Source organism: Alnus glutinosa, chromosome 1 (assembly GCF_958979055.1).
Source record: "Alnus glutinosa chromosome 1, dhAlnGlut1.1, whole genome shotgun sequence".
NCBI lineage: Eukaryota > Viridiplantae > Streptophyta > Magnoliopsida > Fagales > Betulaceae > Alnus > Alnus glutinosa.
Window position 1 is genome coordinate 10644529 of NC_084886.1, and position 19573 is coordinate 10664101.

The 19573-nt window shown below is 36.9% G+C and overlaps 2 protein-coding genes across 4 annotated transcripts; both read left to right on the top strand.

Annotated features, from left to right (window-relative positions):
• The first annotated feature begins 356 nt into the window (after positions 1-356).
• Positions 357-3866, top strand: LOC133871993 (pentatricopeptide repeat-containing protein At1g66345, mitochondrial). Of its 3 annotated transcripts, XM_062309506.1 has the most exons (4): positions 357-824; positions 937-2564; positions 2655-2913; positions 3623-3866. In XM_062309506.1, the coding sequence occupies exons 2-3, from the start codon at positions 983-985 to the stop codon at positions 2669-2671; spliced, it is 1599 nt and encodes a 532-aa protein (XP_062165490.1). In that variant the 5' UTR covers positions 357-824; positions 937-982; the 3' UTR covers positions 2672-2913; positions 3623-3866. The 3 variants fall into 3 exon arrangements, with proteins under 3 accessions (XP_062165490.1, XP_062165474.1, XP_062165481.1); XM_062309490.1 differs by having other exon boundaries at positions 937-2913; XM_062309497.1 differs by having other exon boundaries at positions 937-2865.
• Positions 3867-9288: 5422 nt separating this feature from the next.
• Positions 9289-19515, top strand: LOC133872011 (probable sucrose-phosphate synthase 2). The gene is made up of 12 exons (XM_062309517.1): positions 9289-10134; positions 11557-11789; positions 12461-12524; positions 12693-13391; positions 13781-13909; positions 13999-14130; positions 14216-14392; positions 14468-14521; positions 14646-14708; positions 15001-15954; positions 16043-16170; positions 19020-19515. Exons 1-12 carry the CDS (start codon positions 9856-9858, stop codon positions 19279-19281), a joined length of 3174 nt encoding a protein of 1057 aa, XP_062165501.1. The 5' UTR covers positions 9289-9855; the 3' UTR covers positions 19282-19515.
• The last annotated feature ends 58 nt before the right edge of the window (positions 19516-19573 follow it).

Below are 19573 nucleotides of genomic sequence, written 5' to 3' on the forward strand. Positions count from 1 at the left end.
AAATATAATTATTTATTTCACAAAATTGTAGTGTGGTATTTAAAAATATAAATTAGTCTTTAAAATTTAAAATTTTTAAAAAATTATCATTTTACTTATAATTTGAAAATGTAATTTTTTATATTTTCACATTATAATTTTTTTAAAATGTAATTTTTAAACGATTTATTTTTTACAATTTAGTTACTAAATTATAATCTTAAACGTACCATAACTCTATTCGGGGCTCTAGAGTCCCTGCACAGTCCATCCTCGCTAACGTGGCACAACGCAAAGTCAGTGCTCCTTTTTAAAAAAAATAAAAAAATAATAATAAAAAAAAAATTCGAGACCTACTTTTAGAACGATGCAAAACATCCATTTTCTCCCCCCAAATCTTTCCCTCTTCCCTCCCTCCATCTCCTCCCTCGACCCACCAACCGTCACCCACGAGCTTGCAACCGGCTCGTCCATTTTCAGTTCTCTAGCCTAAAAGGCACCGTGCGTTTCTCCATCCACAATACAACATGATAAATCAAAAGAAAAAGTGGAATAAAAACTGAGAAGACCTTGCGGTGGCTGGGCTCGTTGGCAACAGTAGTTGGGCTGGGCTCGTCGTGCTAACAGTGAATGGGTTGTCGGAGTTGTTGGAGTTGTACAGGAACGCATGGTACCTTTTTTCCGGAGATCTAGAGTCGTTGGAGATGTATGTACTGATGGCAGTGGTCGACGGTGCTCAACTCGTGGGTGGCTGTCGGTGGGGTGGAGGGAGAAGAGAAAGATTTGGGTCCAAAATTTTTTTTGGGAGAAATGGATTGGCTTCTGTGTTGTGATGGACGACACAGGTTTTTTATTTTTTTATTTATTTTTTTGTTAAAGACCTTTACGGATTATCCTGAGATTGTTGGTATATGCCGTCCAATATGTTTTCTTGATTTCATTGGTAAATTTTTGCAGAGCTCTCAAAAATTGATTCTGAGGTGAATCCTTGATAGCAAAAGTCATGCTTCTTCTGCGTCGAATTATTCCGTCCTTGGTCTCCAAATCAGTCAAACATTCTAGCAGCCTATGTGTTCATATTCCTCAGTCATTTGAAGCTAAATTCATCCATAGTGACATAAAAGCAGAATGTGATACAGTAGTCAATTCCATATGTGGTTCCTTCAGGAGGGGCTGGAACTGGGACAGTCTGACTAAACAATTTGATTTTGTTCAATTAAATGATTTGATTGTTGAGAAAGTACTGCTAGAGTTAAAGGAACCAACTGATGCAAAAAGGGCTCTGGCTTTTTTCCATTGGTCAGCACGAAGGAAAAACTTCGAACATGGTATTCAGTCGTACTGTATCACAATTCATATTTTGGTTCGTGCCCGACTGCTTATGGATGCTCGAGCATTGCTTGAATCAATTTTGAAGAGAAGTGTAGAGAATTCTGTGAGTTTTTCAGTTGTGGATTCTCTACTTAGCAGCTATAAGATTACTGCTTCGACTCCATTTGTGTTTGATTTGTTAATACAGGCTTATGCTAAACTAAGAATGTTTGAGATTTGCTTTGATGTTTGTTGCTATTTGGAAGAACATGGGTTTTCTTTAAGCCTTGTAAGTTACAACACTTTGATTCATGTTGTTCAAAAATCTGATCAAGTTCCTTTAGTTTGGAAGATTTACGAGCATATGCTTCAGAAAAGAACTTACCCAAATGAAGTAACAATCAGAACCATGATAGGTGCATTGTGCAAGGAAGGGCAGTTGCAGAAATATGTCGACATATTGGATCAGATCCATGGGAAGAGATGTTATCCTTCAGTGATTGTTAATAGCACTTTGATCTTAAGGATTTTAGAGGAGAGAAGAATCGAAGATGGTATGGTATTATTAAAGAGAATGTTGCAAAAGAATATGATTCTTGACACAATTGCTTATTCACTAATTGTTCTTGCTAAAATAAAACTTGGGAATTTGGAGTCAGCATACGAGGTGTATGAAGAAATGCTTAAAAGAGGTTTCCAAGCAAATCCTTTCATCTACACGTTGTTTATAGGAGCCCATTGTAAAGAGGGCAGAATAGAAGAGGCACATTGCTTGATGCAAGAGATGGAGAATATGGATTTGAAGCCATATGGCAAGTCTTTTGATCTTCTCATTGAGGGGTGTGCTAAAGCGGGAAATTTGGAAGAAAGTGTAAGATATTGTGTGAAAATGTTGGAAAGGAGACTTGTTCCTAGTTGTTGGGCGTTCAATGAGATGCTTGGAAAGCTCTGTGAGAATGGGGATGTGGAGCAGGCCAATGCAATATTAACTATTTTGTTAGATAAAGGGTTCTTGCCTAATGAGGTCACATACTCTCATCTGATTGAAGGCTATGGAAAAAATGGTGTGATTAATGAAGTTCTCAAACTCTACTATGAAGTTGAGTCCAGATCACTGTCACCTGGATTATTGGTCTATACATCATTGATTAAGAGCCTTTGCCTCTGTGGGAAAATAGAGGAAGCAGAAAAATATTTGAGAATTATGAAAGAACGTTCGCTAGTTCCAACTGTGTGCATTTATGACACATTGATTGCAAGCTACTCTAATAGAGGTGATAGAACAAAGGCTCTTCACCTTCAGAATGAAATGATTTCGCAAGGACTACAGCCTAGTTGCTCATAATTTCCTGGTTAAAATGCAGGGAACATTGAAGACTAGCTTATTTGAGTAGGCAAAGTTAGAGTCCACTCAATATGGAAGAGTGACTTGTGCTGACTCTAAACAACTTGCTCTGGCAATTAACAATTTTTACCACTGACCTCAAATAAAATCGCACCAGCTTAAGTTGGCCATGCAAGTTGTACACGAGGAAAGGATTGTACATAAAAGGGAAAGTCGATGGAAACATGAAGGTTGGTTTTTGTTGTTCACGATCGGGTTTGTACTGACCTCTATAGATGGTATGAGCTACATAAAGACTTTGACTATTTTCTATTGTCGTTGTGTCCATGTAATTCTTTGAGCACAAATTAGTGACTACAATTTTTGCCTTTGCCATTGCAAGGCAATGGATCCATTGGTGCTACTTGTATGGATATTGTGGTAAAATTAATCATTTAATCTGATACTAAGGAATAGTGATCCTTGAACGAAGTGCATTAGTGGCCTGGAAAAGAGAAAACATGCTTGTGCAGAGGGGTTTTTGTGAAAAAAAAAAAAATTGCAAATAACTATTTGTGAAAAGGACAAAAATTTCATACAAACCAACTTCTAATAGTGACATATATCCCTTGCATGTGAGAAGCACATGTTTTTTAATTGCATGTGTTTCTTACATGCTTTTTTAATAACTTAAAGAACACATGTCGCTTTTAGAGGCTGGTTTGTATGAGTTTTCTACAAACTAGTTTGTAGGAAATTTTTGTCCTTGTGAAAATACAGTATTTTTTGAACTAAACACTTTTGAAAAATCACATTTTGAGCTTATGATTTCAAGGCCTGAAGTCGTGTTTTCAAGACATTTTCACATGAAATTATGAGTTCGGTGTTATAAACTTAGCTGGTAAGGTTGATGCAGTTAGTTAAGGAATTTTTTCTTTCTTTCTTTCTTTTCTATTCCATGGAATTCTCTTTTTTTCCTCTTTAATCTGACTCTCCGAAAAAATACAGGCAATCTGAGGTTTCAAACGGGAATTGCATGATAAAGAGGAAGATAACCAACCAGACCTGCAAACTTGAGTGTGCATTTCTGCATTTTCGCAGAGTGGACCAAGTGTAACTGATTTCCTCATTGTTTACCCCATAACTTTCTTCACCTTTGTCTACCACTTTTTCTCTATATTTATGTATCTGCATACTTAAAGTTGTGATTATTGGCTTTGTTTGCCTCTGAAATGTATGGTTTTCTAAGAAAGAGATTGTGATCATGAAACATACGTATTGTGCCAAAAAGAAGGAAATAGATATATAGATTAATAATAACAATATATGAAGATTATCATTCTTTCATATGTCTGCTGTGCTGTTAACATAAGTAGTAGGAACATTCCTTTGTCCTTGTTATTGCAGAGTGTAATGTTGTTTTAAGGGCTGTTCTGTCCTCTGCAGGCTCTTCGTAATGCGCACTGCAATGTTCAGTAAGTTTTTAGACGTTCTAGGCTTAAGGCTCTTAAGCCTCTCTGTTCTCTTACTACAAGGCCCCCAATGGATGTTCAGTAAGTTATGGTGCATCAACAGAAATCAGTGAATAGGATTAATTTTTTTTGTTCGCTGTTGGGGGATGGTAATTTAAATTTTAAAGGGTAATGTATACTCTGTTTTTTCTTTGTTCTTGCAAAATGCCTTGTAACTTCTAGGGAAAAAAACTTAAGAATCTTAAAGCGCATAGCCGATGCAATCTATTGTAATAAGAAAAACAACCTTTTCAGGACATGGGATAATTATCTCTTGGTGAATCTCATTTGTGGAAACTGAAATAGGACTCAGGCGTAATCGACCAAGTGAGAGACCAATATCGTTGTGTTTGTTTATCTGCACACTGTAGATGATAGTAGCCTAGTTTTTACTATTGCACTTTGATAGAAAAGGTGTCGACTATAAATTGGCTTGGAACACGGGACTTCCACAACCAGTACAGTTTGAAAGGCCGATGATATTAAACAGAGGCGTCCACTACATAGTGAGCTCTTGTTTATGGGGGAGGGTAGGCTTATTATTATTATGTAAATCACTCCTTTTTTTTCCTTCTTCATGTGAAGTTGACTCAGTCTTGGCAAGAGAGTTAGTGGATGGAATATTAAACAGAGGCGTCCACTACATAGTAAGCTTGTTTTTGGGGGAGGTTAGGCTTATTATTATGTAAATCCGTCCTATTTTTTGTTCCTTCTTTCTTCATGTGAAGTTGACTCAGTCTTGGCAAGAGAGTTAGTGGATGGAACCTGCTTTTAGTTTGTCATATAATTTCACTGTGAAGGCATAATGTACTTGTCAAGGTTGTTGTAAGTTTCAGCATTTAATTCTAATGAACAAGTTGCTATAACATAGTTGTGCTTTATATGGAAAAAAAATGATAACTTAGTCTGAATTCCTTGTATAATCTGACGACTTGCTGCAAGTTGGAAGCTTTAGCATAATTATAATGATGTCTTACTAGCTTCTTCTTCTTCCGATTTGATAATTGGTGTAATCACTTTGATGAACTTCCTGCCAATTACCCTGGTTTATAATGTTAATCTTTTATTCAACTTTATTTTTTCTTACTTTGGGCCTTTGATTTTGTTGTTGTTTTGAATCATTTACTCTTTACTATTTTTTTTCCCCCCCGAGGGAATCATTTACTTTTTAGTAACAGTTAATGAGAAACCTACAGAGAATTCCAAGGTGTACAAAGATAGAAATTTACAGGACAAGTTTGCTGGATCCAAACAATGCAGCTCCCTAAAAAGATGCAGCAGGACAAAGCTGAACGTATCCAACAGTCTTTGTATCCAGCGGCGGATGAGACTTTTGGCAAATTACACCAAAAGAGTTTGTGTCTCATCTTCATTCCTTTTGATGTTAATTTGGCTGGTATAGTTTAAATTACGATAGAGCTGAACTAGCTATATCACGAGCAGAGTGGTGATCATTGCTGGTTCTATTTCATGTATATGCTCATTTGCTCTTTTTTCCCATATCTGATTGACAGTGTCAGTCACAGACGTCTAGCGAAAGATTTTGCATAGGCTATTGGAACTAGGATCAACAAATTTTTGCATACATCAAATTGGGGACCTTGTTGGCTAATATCTGCAAGCTTCATTTAATAAACTGATGATGTAGATTTTTGCATGGTTGGACTGTGCTATGGGCACCTACAAAACAACGGTAGAGACCACCGGAGTGACACCGACGTGGGGGCTGGCGGAGGAGCCTTCGATGGTAAAGTAAGATAACATTTCTGAGATATATACTCAATATATAGAGTTTTAGGCTATTTTATGCCATACATTTTCTGGGGTTTTTTCTTGGAGGTGATCCATGGACGGCGTTTTCTAATTTTTCGCCACGTAATGGGCACATAGCTGTGTTATTGTTGTCTAACAAAGTGAGAGGCCCACCTTTTAGGGACAGGTGTGCTCTTCATCCTACATTGTCTGGAGGAGGTGGGTTCTCGACCTGTCCTCTCTATGGGGCTGGCCGAATCGTGTGCAATTTGAACTGCCAATTGTAGAGATCCTTATTCAGCATGAAGTAGTATTATTAAAGAAAAAAAAAAGTAAAAGAACTAGGAGCATCTGAGGACACCCACGTGAGAACCAAAAGAAACTAATATATGTCTTTTGAATAATCAGTTGGAAAGGAAGTGTCACAAAAGGAGCGATGCAAGCCAAAACAACACAAATGTTTGTCTGTCTGGATGTGCACTTCCCCATCTCTTGTTTGGATGCTGGTGATTGGGGTTTCCAACCGATTGTAGCATGGAAAGGTACTTGTGTGAAAAATGGCTGCATCCTATTTGAAGCGAGGATGACGAGATAAAGTTTGATCGATGGTGGTTGCCACATGGTGGGATGATGGCTCTCTCGCCACATACTTTTGCATCAAACAAGGGAGAGAGAGAGAGAGAGAGAGAGAGAGAGAGAAATAATTCGAAGGTAGCAAAAAAAAAAAAAAAACCTTTATGATGAATCTTTGATGTTGGACAGGCATTATGGTATTCGAAGCCAGGTGACTTTTTAGAGCAGCTCAGAAATTTGATGTTACCCTTTCACAAAAGTGAAATGTACTTCGATAGCTTTTGTTCAACCCCCATTTGTACAGCTGGCGCACTACCTTGCTAAAGGAAGTGGGTCAATAATAAAAGGTCACTTGTCACGCTAATGACGTGGCCAATAATATAAGGTCACCTGTGACTATATAGAAAAGTGTTGGCTATTATTTTGAAGACTAATGTCATATTTTATACCCATTTTATCATACTTATTTTACACGGTTGATATGATATGAGCTGAACGGGTGTAGAAATTTTGTTTTTTTAAGTCACCATTCAACCCATATTACCTCAGCCGCCGTGATGTGTGTGGTAAAATGAATATAAAAAAAAATAAATTTAGTAAAAAAAATTCTGGTGAAAAAGATGGGAATACATTTTTTTTTTTAATATTAACTCGATTGCCCATTAACAATACTTACTGGGAAATGTAACACACTCTCCATTAGGTGGCACTAAAAATTACTAATGAATTTTTTATGGTGATTTTTAATGCCACGTAAGAGAGTGTAAGAGAGTAGAAATATCTGTAGCATTCCTCATACTTATTTACAATATATTTGAGTGTATAGTATTAATGAATAATACAAAAAATAAATAAGGAAAGTAAATCAATTCAATTCTTATACCAACTTTTAGAGAAATGATTTATTGTATTCTCTTAGTCTTATCTTTCCATTTTGAAAATTAACCATTGAATTTGTAGGATCCACACGTGGATTCTGTGTTGTTCCAACTGATTCAATGGTTGATTTTCAAAATGGAATGGTGGAAAAATGATCCGAGTGTATTAAATAGCATGTGCCCGAATGCTATAGGTAATAGGGTCATTTGATTTTTATTTTTATTTTCTTATTGGGAGTAAATAATGTGATTAGTAGTATAAAGTACTGCAAAGGCTTCTTTTTATTTTATTATTTTTTCTTTTTCTTTTTTTGTCCATTTTTTATTTTTTATTTTTTATTTTAATGTTTAAAAGAAATGTTGATATGTCAACGTGAAGCTTTTGGCATTGTGATTTCACATATTAAAAGTGTGATTTTAAACTCGCAGGAAATATATTGTTTGATAATGAGTTTTTTTTTTAAATTTTGATTTGAAAACGTAAAAAAATATGCATTTTCAAATCACAAATCTAAGCCGACTTCAAATGTTGTAACCTAAAGAAGTTATAATTTTTTATTTTTTATTTAAAAAAAAAAAAAACACATTTAATATTGTGTTTATGTTTTCCGGCAACACATGAATTTTACTTACAAAAAAACAAAAAAAAATTGAAAAATCAGATACATTATACATGAGCAATAACAACTTCACAAGAAATGTAAATATCGATAAATATGATGTGAGGATTTTTATTTCTAAAATTAAAAGGAAAATGTTAGATTTACAACACCAATACAACAACTGTACAACTCCTCCTCACATGAAGGTGGGTTTCACACACTAGAGCTCACCTTCATACGAAGAGTTATTATGCAATGAGTAATGATTCACTACCACTTAAATATACAACTTTCCACCACCTTGTCTATGTGGCAAGGTGGTCCCCCACTTTAATTTATTTTTAAAAAATAAAAAAACTCAAAAAATAGTGGGGGACCACCTTGCCACATAGGCAAGGTGGTGAAAAATTGTATATTTAGGTGGCATTGAATCATTATTCTTATGCAATTGTTATGATGGTATAATGTAAGAATCAAATCTCAAATTAAAATTGATACGTAATATACTAGTATGCGAGGTGAAGGACTATCTTTTTTTCTTTTTTTAACGTCGCATGAATTTTGACAATCTCGACAATGAAATTCCTATTTAGACCTTTTCACAATATCAATGATAACGTAACCGTTTAGTTTCCCAACTGCCAAACAAACGTATGACAATGCCACGTGGGTCCTTCGCAACCTTTTACTAGTCTCCTTTATAAAATAAGTATGTCAAGAATAAGAATACAATAAAGTTTTATTTTAATTTAAATTAAACAAAAATTATTTTACGGTCTATTGAATTATTATTTGTTCTTAAATACATAATCATTAAATGTGTTTTTAATATAGATTATTTTTAAAATATATGGTTTATATATACATATTACGCTTAATTTAATAAGTTGAATTAAAAGAAGTTTCTCAATAGGTTGGTGTAGAACTTTTGTATTGATTTCTCAAAGAAAAAAAATTTTGTATTGAAAATATATAGAAAAAAAAATTGGATTTCAAATAGCCCGTAAAGAGCACATTTTTAAAAAATGCATAATTTTAAAATTTAAATTGTAATTTGACCAAATATTTAATTGCGTTTTTTTAAAAAAGAAAATTTGAAATTGCAATCGCTATCCTTTATTAACAAGAATTATAGAATTCAGAAAAAAAAAAAAAAAAAATTATAATAATAATAATTAAGAAAAAAGAAAAAAGGTTGGAAATATGCAGCAGGGCCAGGGCTGGAGAGGACCCAAAGCTCTTGGAAGAACAAAGCGGCGGGCTCGCATTGGGAAGCGGATAGCCTTGGAAAAGGTGAATTACCTAAGACTCTGTCATTTACCCTCGATATCCTCTCTACACGTGTCCATTTCCTGCCCCACCATTCAGCGCCATGTGGTTCTCTCTCCCTCCCATCCTTCACCCTCCCTCAACATACCGTCCTCCTCTCTCTCTCTCTCTCTCTCTCTTCTCTGCTCTTAATCTTACCATTAATTTACCCAACACAACCCTCCTAAACGCACCAAAACTCTCCCAAACAAAACACAAATCCCCATGAAGAAGACATGCTGTTTACCTCTTTGCATGTTATATTAGGTCCTTCTCTGTTAAAATCCCATGTTTTTTTTTTCCTTCCCAACAAAATCACTGGGAAAGCGCGAGAAAACATGTGGATGGCAGTAGCCAACAGTGTATTTTCATCTGCTCCTAGGAATCCAATGATATCTAAAGTGCTGGTTTTAAGCTTCTATGGTCTCATATTATTATAAAAACAACAGTGAGAAAAACCCAAGTTTGCTTCCTTGGAAGATCACTTGGAAAAGAAGAGAAATTAACCAAAGAAACTTTTTGCATGTTGGGTATATAATGCTTCAATATATGGTTTCGATATAGAAAAATTAAGACCCAGATTATTATCTTTTGCTGGAAAGTAAGTGAGAGAAAAGATGGCTGGCAATGAGTGGATTAATGGGTACCTGGAGGCCATACTGGACAGTGGGGCTTCGGCGAAAGATGACCAGAAGCCAACGGCGGTGAATCTGAGGGAGACGGGGCATTTCAATCCGACCAAGTACTTTGTGGAGGAGGTGGTGACGGGTGTGGATGAGTCGGACCTGCACCGCACGTGGATCAAAGTGGTCGCCACCCGCAACACCCGGGAGCGTAGCTCCAGACTCGAGAATATGTGCTGGCGCATTTGGCACCTTACGCGCAAGAAGAAGCAGGTTCTTCTTCATTCTATCTTCCTCTCGTTTACTCTCTATGTTTGTGTGTGTATATCCTCTTTCTTTCATGGATGACTTCTTTCCGGTATATTTTATGGAACGAGGTGGCTTTATATATAGAGTGAATGGGGTCTGCTTGAGTTTCAACAATCTGTTTAGAGTAAATGGGTAAATTTCAAAAAACAATGTAGTTATGAATGTTTTGAGTACTTGAAATTTGTACCGAGTGTGAATTTCATGGAAAAAAAACAAGGTAAAACTTTGAATTTTTTCACATGACTGAATTATAAAATTGCATATGAATTTGTGCAAGAAACAAAAACAAAAACAAATTGGCAGCCTAACAAGGCCTTAATTGCATGTTACCAAGTTTCCTGATTTTTCATAAACTGGGAATTTTTAGTCTCTCTCTGGAATCGATGTATGTATTTATGTCTGCTTATGTTTGTGTGTCCCTGTGTATGTTTCTTTATATGGTGAGCGTATTTTGGAGTTTTATCAATGGATGAAATTCTCAGAGAATTGTCTGTGTGTCAATGTCTTCTTTGTTCTTTCTGAAAATGGGTATTTTTTAATCTCTCTCCTTCTCTCTCGAACACTCTAGAGTGGGCTGTGGGCGAGGTTTGTTGATTTTTGAGAAGACTTGGAAACTGTAAGTGGGGTTCTCAATCTACCAGAGGTCTTGCTCTTTCTATGGAATTAGGTAGTTGTTGATGTGTTTCTTGGATTAATAGAAATGGGCAAGTACCGAAATAAGTTTTTCTTCTCTGATATCTCAGCGTGTCTACAGATATTTGTTGATCTGCAAAAGATTGTCTTTTTTTTTTTTCTTTTTTTTTTTTTCTCTTTTTGCATCACCCTTTCATTATCTAATGATTCGCATTTCGTCCTGTTTTGGTGAGACCTGAGAGGGAAGTAGTGGTTACTTTCGTAAGTTGAATATTGGAAGTTGGTCTTCTAAACATTCTTAACTAATTCCAGAGCCCTAATCTTTTTACTGAGAAATAAAGAGATACAGTCCTTATACCATATATACATAATTGAAGGAAGTTATGGTGTCTAAACTGTTATATCTCTATGTGGATATATGCTTCTGCCTGGGTAGGTGGGTGGATAGTTAGCCGCTTGTTGATAGCAGTGCCCTGAACATGAAGTTCATATTTCCCCGTTCAAAATAGCAGTAATAACCAGACCCCATCATGTATTTGAACGGAGTAATTCCTATCAGCATTGATGACATTAGTTTTTAGAAGTTTCAAAGACAAACATTCTTATTCCGATACTGTTATTGGGTGTTTTTACTGAATTTTCTTGTAAACACTGGGGTTCTGCCACTCCAGGAAAGTGAGAATCAGTGGTTAGGTTTTTGTTAGTAAGGTAATAATTCCAAGATTAATCACACTTTGTATATGATTCATATAGTTGGAATGGGAGGAACTTCAACATTTAGCAGACCGAAGGTGGGAGCGGGAACAAGGGCGCAAGGACGCAACGGAAGACATGTCCGAAGACTTGTCAGAAGGAGAGAAGGGAGACGGTTTGGGAGAGATAGTGCACTGCGAGACTCCCAAGAAAAGGTTCCAGCGTAACATTTCGAACTTGGAAGTATGGTCAGATGATAAAAAGGAAAAGAGGCTTTATATTGTTCTTATCAGGTTTAGTTCTTTCTACATATAAGCAGTTAGAATTTTTGTTGTCTATTGTTCTCATCCAAACTTCTTCTTGTTGATACAGAATTTGCTTTATGTTGATTTCTTACTAACATTAAATTTGTAATATATCCCAACCAAATTTTCAGGTTGTGTGGAGGTAACTTTGAGGTATACTGACTTCTAAGAGCTTCTAGAATGATATCTACTATCTAGTGCCTGTTCCAAATACGTATAGTCTATACTTTTAATGCCTAAGCTGGATTTTTGGAAGATGGAGAAACAGGAATCAATGTGGGACCATCACCATAATGTTTGCAAAACTAAATAACTCGAAGCTTTATTTATTTATTTATTCTCTTCTTCCCCTCCCCCTCCCCCCCACCCCCCCTTCTCTTTTTGAAAGGGGTTGGGCATGGGGTATGTTCCTGAAGATCAACCAGAGTATCAGCAGTTAACAAAAAACTCAAAATGGATGGAATAAAGAGAATTAGTCCTGTTGTGACATGCTTTGGGTTATCAAAGTAGAATTGCCATGGATATATAAAGTTTACTCTAATTTTCACTTCCTTAGTGGGTTGCTTGCTAATGCACTCATTATGGCACTATTAAAATTCAATTCCAGAATCATATATATCTTATATATAATTTATAACAGCAACTCTTTTCATGGCCAGTTTGCATGGTTTGGTCCGGGGAGAAAACATGGAGCTTGGACGAGATTCTGATACTGGTGGACAGGTACTTTGAGATACAGCATTCTTAAAAAATGAAAAAAAAAAAAAAAAAAAAAAAAAAAAATAATAATAAGAAGAAAAAAAAAAAAAAAAAGTGAAAATGCAACTGATTTTTTTTCCTCTTTATTTCTCATTTCATAGGCATTTCATGCTTTAAATAATATATTTTCAGGTCAAATATGTGGTCGAGCTTTCTCGTGCCCTTGCAAGGATGCCCGGGGTGTATAGGGTAGACCTTTTTACCCGCCAAATCTCATCACCGGAGGTTGATTGGAGCTATGGGGAGCCAACAGAGATGCTTACTGCTGGCCCTGAATATAGTGATGCCAATGACGTTGGGGAGAGCAGCGGGGCATATATCATAAGGATTCCATTTGGTCCACGTGATAAGTATCTTCGAAAAGAATTGCTTTGGCCCTATATTCAAGAATTCGTAGATGGAGCTCTGGCTCACATTCTTAATATGTCTAAAGTTTTGGGTGAACAAATTGGTCGAGGCCAGCCTGTGTGGCCATATGTGATTCATGGACATTATGCAGATGCTGGTGATAGTGCAGCTCTTCTTTCAGGAGCTTTAAATGTCCCAATGGTTCTGACGGGACACTCTCTTGGGAGAAACAAGCTTGAACAGCTTCTTAAGCAGGGGCGTCAATCTAGGGAGGACATTAATTCAACATACAAGATGATGAGGAGGATTGAAGGAGAAGAGCTTTCCCTTGATGCTGCAGAACTTGTTATCACAAGCACTAAACAGGAAATTGAAGAGCAATGGGGACTTTATGATGGTTTTGATGTCAAGCTTGAGAAAGTGTTGCGTGCCCGTGCTAGACGTGGGGTCAATTGCCATGGTCGATACATGCCGAGGATGGTGGTAAGAATGCTACTTATATTTTTTGCTTAGACATCTTATTGACCAGTAATGGCTTCGTAAATGAAAATATGGAATGGCAGAAAAACCAAATGTATTAGGAGTTTATGTTTATCACTATTCTTGCTCCTCACTCCCACCGCATATAATGCACTTCAATATATCCCTGGTTACAAACTTCATAGGGTAATACTCCAGTCAGAAGTAATCTGTTATAAGAAGCAACTTTGAAGATAATGAATGACTTTGATAGGCTGCTTGTATGATTTTAGTCACAAGTCATGCCTTTTTTATATTTGTTTCTTCTTAGGAAACAAATTACAAACTTATGACTCCACAGATTATTCTTCTGGAAATCCAAACAAAGTACTAACAATGGGATCTATTTGCAGGTTATTCCTCCTGGAATGGACTTCAGCAATGTCGTGGTTTCCGAAGATGACGTTGATGGGGAACTTGCACAACTTACTAGTGGTACTGACGGGTCTTCTCCGAAAGCAATTCCACCAATATGGTCAGAAGTGAGTGGCTGGTTTATGTCTTTTTTTTTTGTTACAATTGATCAATATTTTGTTACTTTTATTGTCTCACGAGCAAAATATTTTGGCAGGTGATGAAGTTCCTTACAAATCCCCACAAGCCGATGATCTTGGCTTTATCAAGGCCGGATCCAAAAAAGAACATAACCACTCTTTTGAAAGCTTTTGGAGAGTGCCGTCCCTTGAAAGATCTTGCTAATCTTGTGAGTAAGCTCGTGCAGTTACTCAATATAACTATTAGACAATATTATTTAATGCTTGCAAAAGGACTAATGCACCTCTTAACAGACACTCATAATGGGGAATAGGGATGATATAGATGAGATGTCTGGTGGAAATGCTAATGTGCTTACAACAGTGTTGAAACTGATTGATAAGTATGATCTCTATGGGCAAGTGGCTTACCCAAAGCATCACAAGCAATCTGATGTTCCAGATATATATCGTCTTGCTGCAAAAATAAAGGTTTGCGAAGTGTACAGTTTTTAGTATTAGTTTATTATGGTTTTGCAATGATGATCAACTAAGGGTTAATGACAGGGAGTTTTCGTAAATCCAGCATTAGTAGAACCTTTTGGGCTAACATTGATTGAGGTTGGTTTTAACCCAATGCCATCTTTCATAATGTCATATTCATTTTCTCAAATAAGTGAAATGCTGATATGTGTGTGTGTGTGTGTGTGTGTGTGTGTGTGTGTGTGTGTTTGGACTAATGTAGGCAGCAGCACATGGGCTTCCAACGGTGGCTACGAAAAATGGTGGACCAGTTGACATTCAACAGGTAAAGAATGAAATCTGTTTATTTTCCAACATGCAATAAATATCAGCAATATCAAGCATGAACTTCATTATAGACCCTATATGCTAGAAGGCAAAGGAAGAAAAGAAAATTCTGGGTTTTACAAAAACAATTTTTGTTCAAAGAGGTGCTGTAGAATTCTAAATTTTGTTCTTCTTCTTATTATTTTTTTTTTTGTTCCATTTGTTTTCTCCGCAATTAAACAGATGCAGAGTATTTAGAACCACAGTGATTTTATTTAATATGACATGTAATTTCTTGTTGTGTTCGTTAGGCCTTGAACAATGGTTTGCTTGTGGACCCTCATGATCAGCAAGCAATTGCTTCTGCACTGCTTAAACTGTTGTCGGAGAAGAACTTATGGCAGGAATGCAGAAAGAATGGTCTGAAAAACATACACCTTTTTTCATGGCCTGAACACTGCCGCACTTATTTGACCAGGGTAGCAGCCTGCCGCATGAGGCACCCGCAATGGCAAACTGATACCCCAGGGGATGAAATGGCTGCTGATGAGTCTCTCAATGATTCACTTAAGGACGTACAAGATATGTCCCTTAGGCTTTCCGTTGATGGAGAAAAATATTCACTGAATGGATCTCTCGACTTGTCTGCAGCTGCTGGTGACCGGGAGCTGCAAGACCAAGTGAAACGAGTCCTAAGCAAGATAAAGAAGCCTGAGTCTGACCCAAAAGATTTAGAAAGCGGGAATAAGTTGCTTGAGAATGTGGCAAGCAAGTATCCCATGTTGAGGCGGAGACGTAGGTTAATAGTTATAGCACTCGACTGCTATGACAACCATGGAGCTCCTGAAGAAAAGATGATTCAGATAGTGCAAGAAATAATTAAGGCTGCTCGATTAGACTCTCAAATAGCAAGGGTCTCTGGCTTTGCTTTATCAACAGCTATGCCAGTGTCAGAGACAATAGAGTTTTTGACATCAGGGAAGATTCAAGTAAATGAGTTTGATGCTTTGATTTGCAGTAGTGGGAGTGAGGTGTACTATCCTGGTACTTATACAGAAGAAGACGGAAAACTCTTCCCAGATCCAGATTATGCATCACATATTGACTATCGTTGGGGTTGCGAAGGTTTAAAGAAAACCATTTGGAAGTTGATGAATACATCTGAAGGTGGAGACAACACTGATGAGTCTTCCAGCCCCATTCAGGAGGATGCGAAATCAAGCAACGCACATTGCATCTCATACTTAATAAAGGATTCTAGTAAGGTAGTTGAAAACTTATTAATACTAATGTTGGTAGTAAGGAAGTTCTTTGATTTATTGGTTGGACTCTTTTTGGTGATCTGATTCACAGGCAAAGAAAGTGGACGATTTGAGGCAGAAGCTTAGGATGCGGGGATTACGATGCCATCCAATGTACTGCAGGAGCTCAACAAGGCTGCAAACTATTCCTCTCCTCGCATCCAGAGCACAGGCACTCAGGTACATACAACTAGGAGAACAGAGCCATTCCATAAATATAGACCTTTGTTGTTAGGTTGAGATGATTTTTCATTGTCTATAGCATTTTGGTAACCATTCTTTTCACTTAATAAAATTGCTTAAACTAAGGGCTATTAGAGAGCCGAATAGAAATGGAGTGTGTTGCAAACAATCGCTGGGAGAGTGGTTAGTGATGTATACTGCGATGCCAGAACAATCGACATAGAACAAGAAGTGATAAGAAGAGAGAAGAGAGAAGAGAGAAGAGAGAATGGGAAGGAAGAGAGAAGAAGAAGAAGAAGAAGCGGGAAAGAGAGAAGAAAAATTAAGAGGACAAAAAAGACAAACCATTATCCTTTTTTTTTTATTCATCAATAGCTGCAACCATAATACAAAATGAGTTTTAAATAGGATAGGAAATAAACCCTAACCCTAGTGATGACACTTGGGGGCTGACAACCCACTAAAAATAACATGAAACCTGTTGAGACAGTTTCCGGTAGGTGACGTGTCGATCAGATGTTCGCCTAACTTGCTCCTGGTAGTTCCTGGTCCACCTGAAAAAATAAGGCTGCGTCGGGGGGTTCCGACAACCCCGCTCCGATGCTTAAGTAAGTGTATGGTTCTGAGAAATAAATGTGCAGAATAATGCCAAAGAGACTGATTAGCATGTACCTTAGCATCTGAAGAGGTTCTTGTATTTATAGAGGTTGTGGAGCAGTTCCATTAGCTTCACGATTCGTGCACGAGGCGGTTGGAGGAGACGTGGCTCCGAATGAACGAATGTTCCGGGTTCCGTATACCTCGGTGGCATTATTGGGTTCCATGACGTGCATCGTGTCCCTTAGATTCCGGGTACTGCCGAGACGCATGCACTCCGTGACGTGCATCGTGTCCCTTAGATTCTGGGTACTGCCGAGATGCACGTAGATGCGGATACCAACTAGCATTTGGGTCGCCAACTCAGGCCAGTTGCGACAGACTGGGCCCAAGTGGTCTCAATGGGCCCAGGTAGATTATGCTCTTTTTGATATTTGGGCCTGGTCGGGTGGAGCCGAGTGGGCCTATTTCCCAGGTTGGGCCCAACGCCCAGGAAGGTCAATATTTGTCCCAACAAAACCCAAACAAAACCCAAAGAGAAATACTAACATAACCGAAGTCTACATTTAAGTACGTGTAACATTTTTCAAACCCGGAACCATAACATAACCGAAGTTTGGAAAATAAATGACGAAACAATAAAATACGAAATAACAAAAGTGTCGACGGTAAAATATCCAACTCTCAATCACCCAGCCACAAAGTCATAGATTGGGCCGTCTTCCAATGTCGTGGTTCAAACACATGTAATCAGTGGTTGTATATGGCGTCCGCACCAACCTGTTAGAACCCCTTTCTATGGGCCAAAAGAAAACAGGTGGCTATTCTTCACTTCCCCTAAAAAGTATGTGATGCCTTCTATTTTTAAATAAAAAACTATCTTAGGTGACGTTTGGGTACCGTTTTACTTTTTACTATTTTTTGAGTATATGTTTGGGTGTTATTTTAACCAAACTCAATTTTTTTAACCCAGCTCAAGTTTTTTCAACCAACTCAAATTTTTTCAACCCAACTAAAAATAATAATAATAAAAAAACAACGAAATAAAAAAAAATAATAATAATAAAAATAAGCCAAGGGTGGCCGAGCCACCCATGGGTGTTTGGTGGTGGCCGACCATCCCCTAGGGGGTGGTTTTCGAACCACCCAATTTTTATTTTTATTTTCAGTTTTTTATCTTTTACAATTTTATATTTATTTATTTATTTTTCATTTTTAGTTTTACTTTTCCCATTTATATTCAATTCAATTCACATTCTCAAACATCTTTTTACAATTTTGTTTCAAATTCTCTAAACCATCCAAACATAATTTCAAAAAATAAATTTTCTCGGTATTCGCAATTTTGAATATAGTAAATAATAGTAAAATATAATACAAAAAAAAAAAAAAAAAAAAAAATTGTACACCCAAACGAGCCCTTACTAATCTGCAGTCTACAATGAATTCTTGTAGTTTTGACAAGTCATTTTTAGTTTTCTCGAAATTTATTACCAACTTCTAGCCTAAGTTAGAAGTCAATTTCTGAATTTTATCCTATATAACGTTGAGCTTATGAGTGCATTTGGCTGGATAATGTGTTTTCAACACCTCCAATCGACCATTTAACTTTATGTGATATTAAAAAGATGTCATATGTGCACTAAAGTGGAGGGTGGTTGTGTACATTTTCATTTGACTTGTTCTTTTGTGGTGAGCTATTGTTGATATGCTCATTGTAAGTAGCTTTGAAACCATGTGCCCTACAATGTATATCACTAATCTAAGACAACCAAGATTGTAGGTCCTCTTGTAGGTCCCACATGGATCCCATGTAGGCCCTACACAATGAACAATCTAGATCTATACATTTTAGGGATTATAAGTGATATGGTCTTGGTGGCTTTCTACATCCCAAAATAAAATCATTTGGTTGTGTTGCATAATTTTTACATTGACTCTATTTGTTTCTAATAAAAATATGAATCCGTCTATTTCATTGCATGAATGGTATATTCTAGCATAGCAGAGCTTCTGACGTTTTTATTTCTTCTTAGAGGACAATATGCTGCATTTGCTTTCCTTTCTATATAAAGAAATAAAATCATTTTGTTTGATTGGATCATTTAGTGGTTGGTTGTGCACCTTTGCTTCTATTAGAATCAGTTTGTGGTTCACCCTTTACAGGTCCACATTGCAAGTTCCAGTGAGGCATAACTTTAACCATTGTTAAATGCTGATAACTATTTCTCATAATTTCTGATTTTTAGATACTTGTTTGTCCGTTGGAGATTGAATGTTGCAAACATGAATGTGATCCTTGGTGAAAGTGGAGACACTGATTATGAGGAACTAATATCCGGGACTCATAAGACCATAATTATGAGAGACGTGGTTGCTAAGGATTCAGAAGAGCTGCTCAGAACATTAGGAAGCTACCAAAGGGACGACATTGTTCCTGGTGAGAGCCCATTGGTCACCTATGTAAGTGGGAAAGCAACACCTGATGAGCTTTCCAATGCCTTGAAGTAGGTCTCTAAATATGCAATTGGAATGTGAGGTGGTAGTCTAAATTATTTTGTTGAATACAATGTCCTTCTTTTAACCATATAATGACATGAAATTATATGTACTTTAAACAATTTCTGATGTGGGTTTATGCCAAAATGTAGCTAGGTAATGGCACTCATTGTCACAAGATGCTAATGTTATTAGAAATGTTTCTAGTGCCCAATATTAATAATATTTCTCCCTATATTCTGCCCATTCTCCCTTCTCTATCTAGATTGAACTACATAATTATCTGTAGATTTTTTATTTGGAA

Excerpts from the sequence above, each read along its gene's own strand:
- LOC133871993 (XM_062309490.1), top strand. The coding sequence starts at position 983 with ATGCTTCTTCTGCGTCGAATTATTCCGTCCTTGGTCTCCAAATCAGTC.
- LOC133872011 (XM_062309517.1), top strand. The coding sequence starts at position 9,856 with ATGGCTGGCAATGAGTGGATTAATGGGTACCTGGAGGCCATACTGGAC. Across the intron at positions 14,393-14,467 it reads GTCTTGCTGCAAAAATAAAG|GGAGTTTTCGTAAATCCAGC; the intron begins GTTTGCGAAGTG and ends GGTTAATGACAG. Across the intron at positions 15,955-16,042 it reads TAATAAAGGATTCTAGTAAG|GCAAAGAAAGTGGACGATTT; the intron begins GTAGTTGAAAAC and ends TCTGATTCACAG.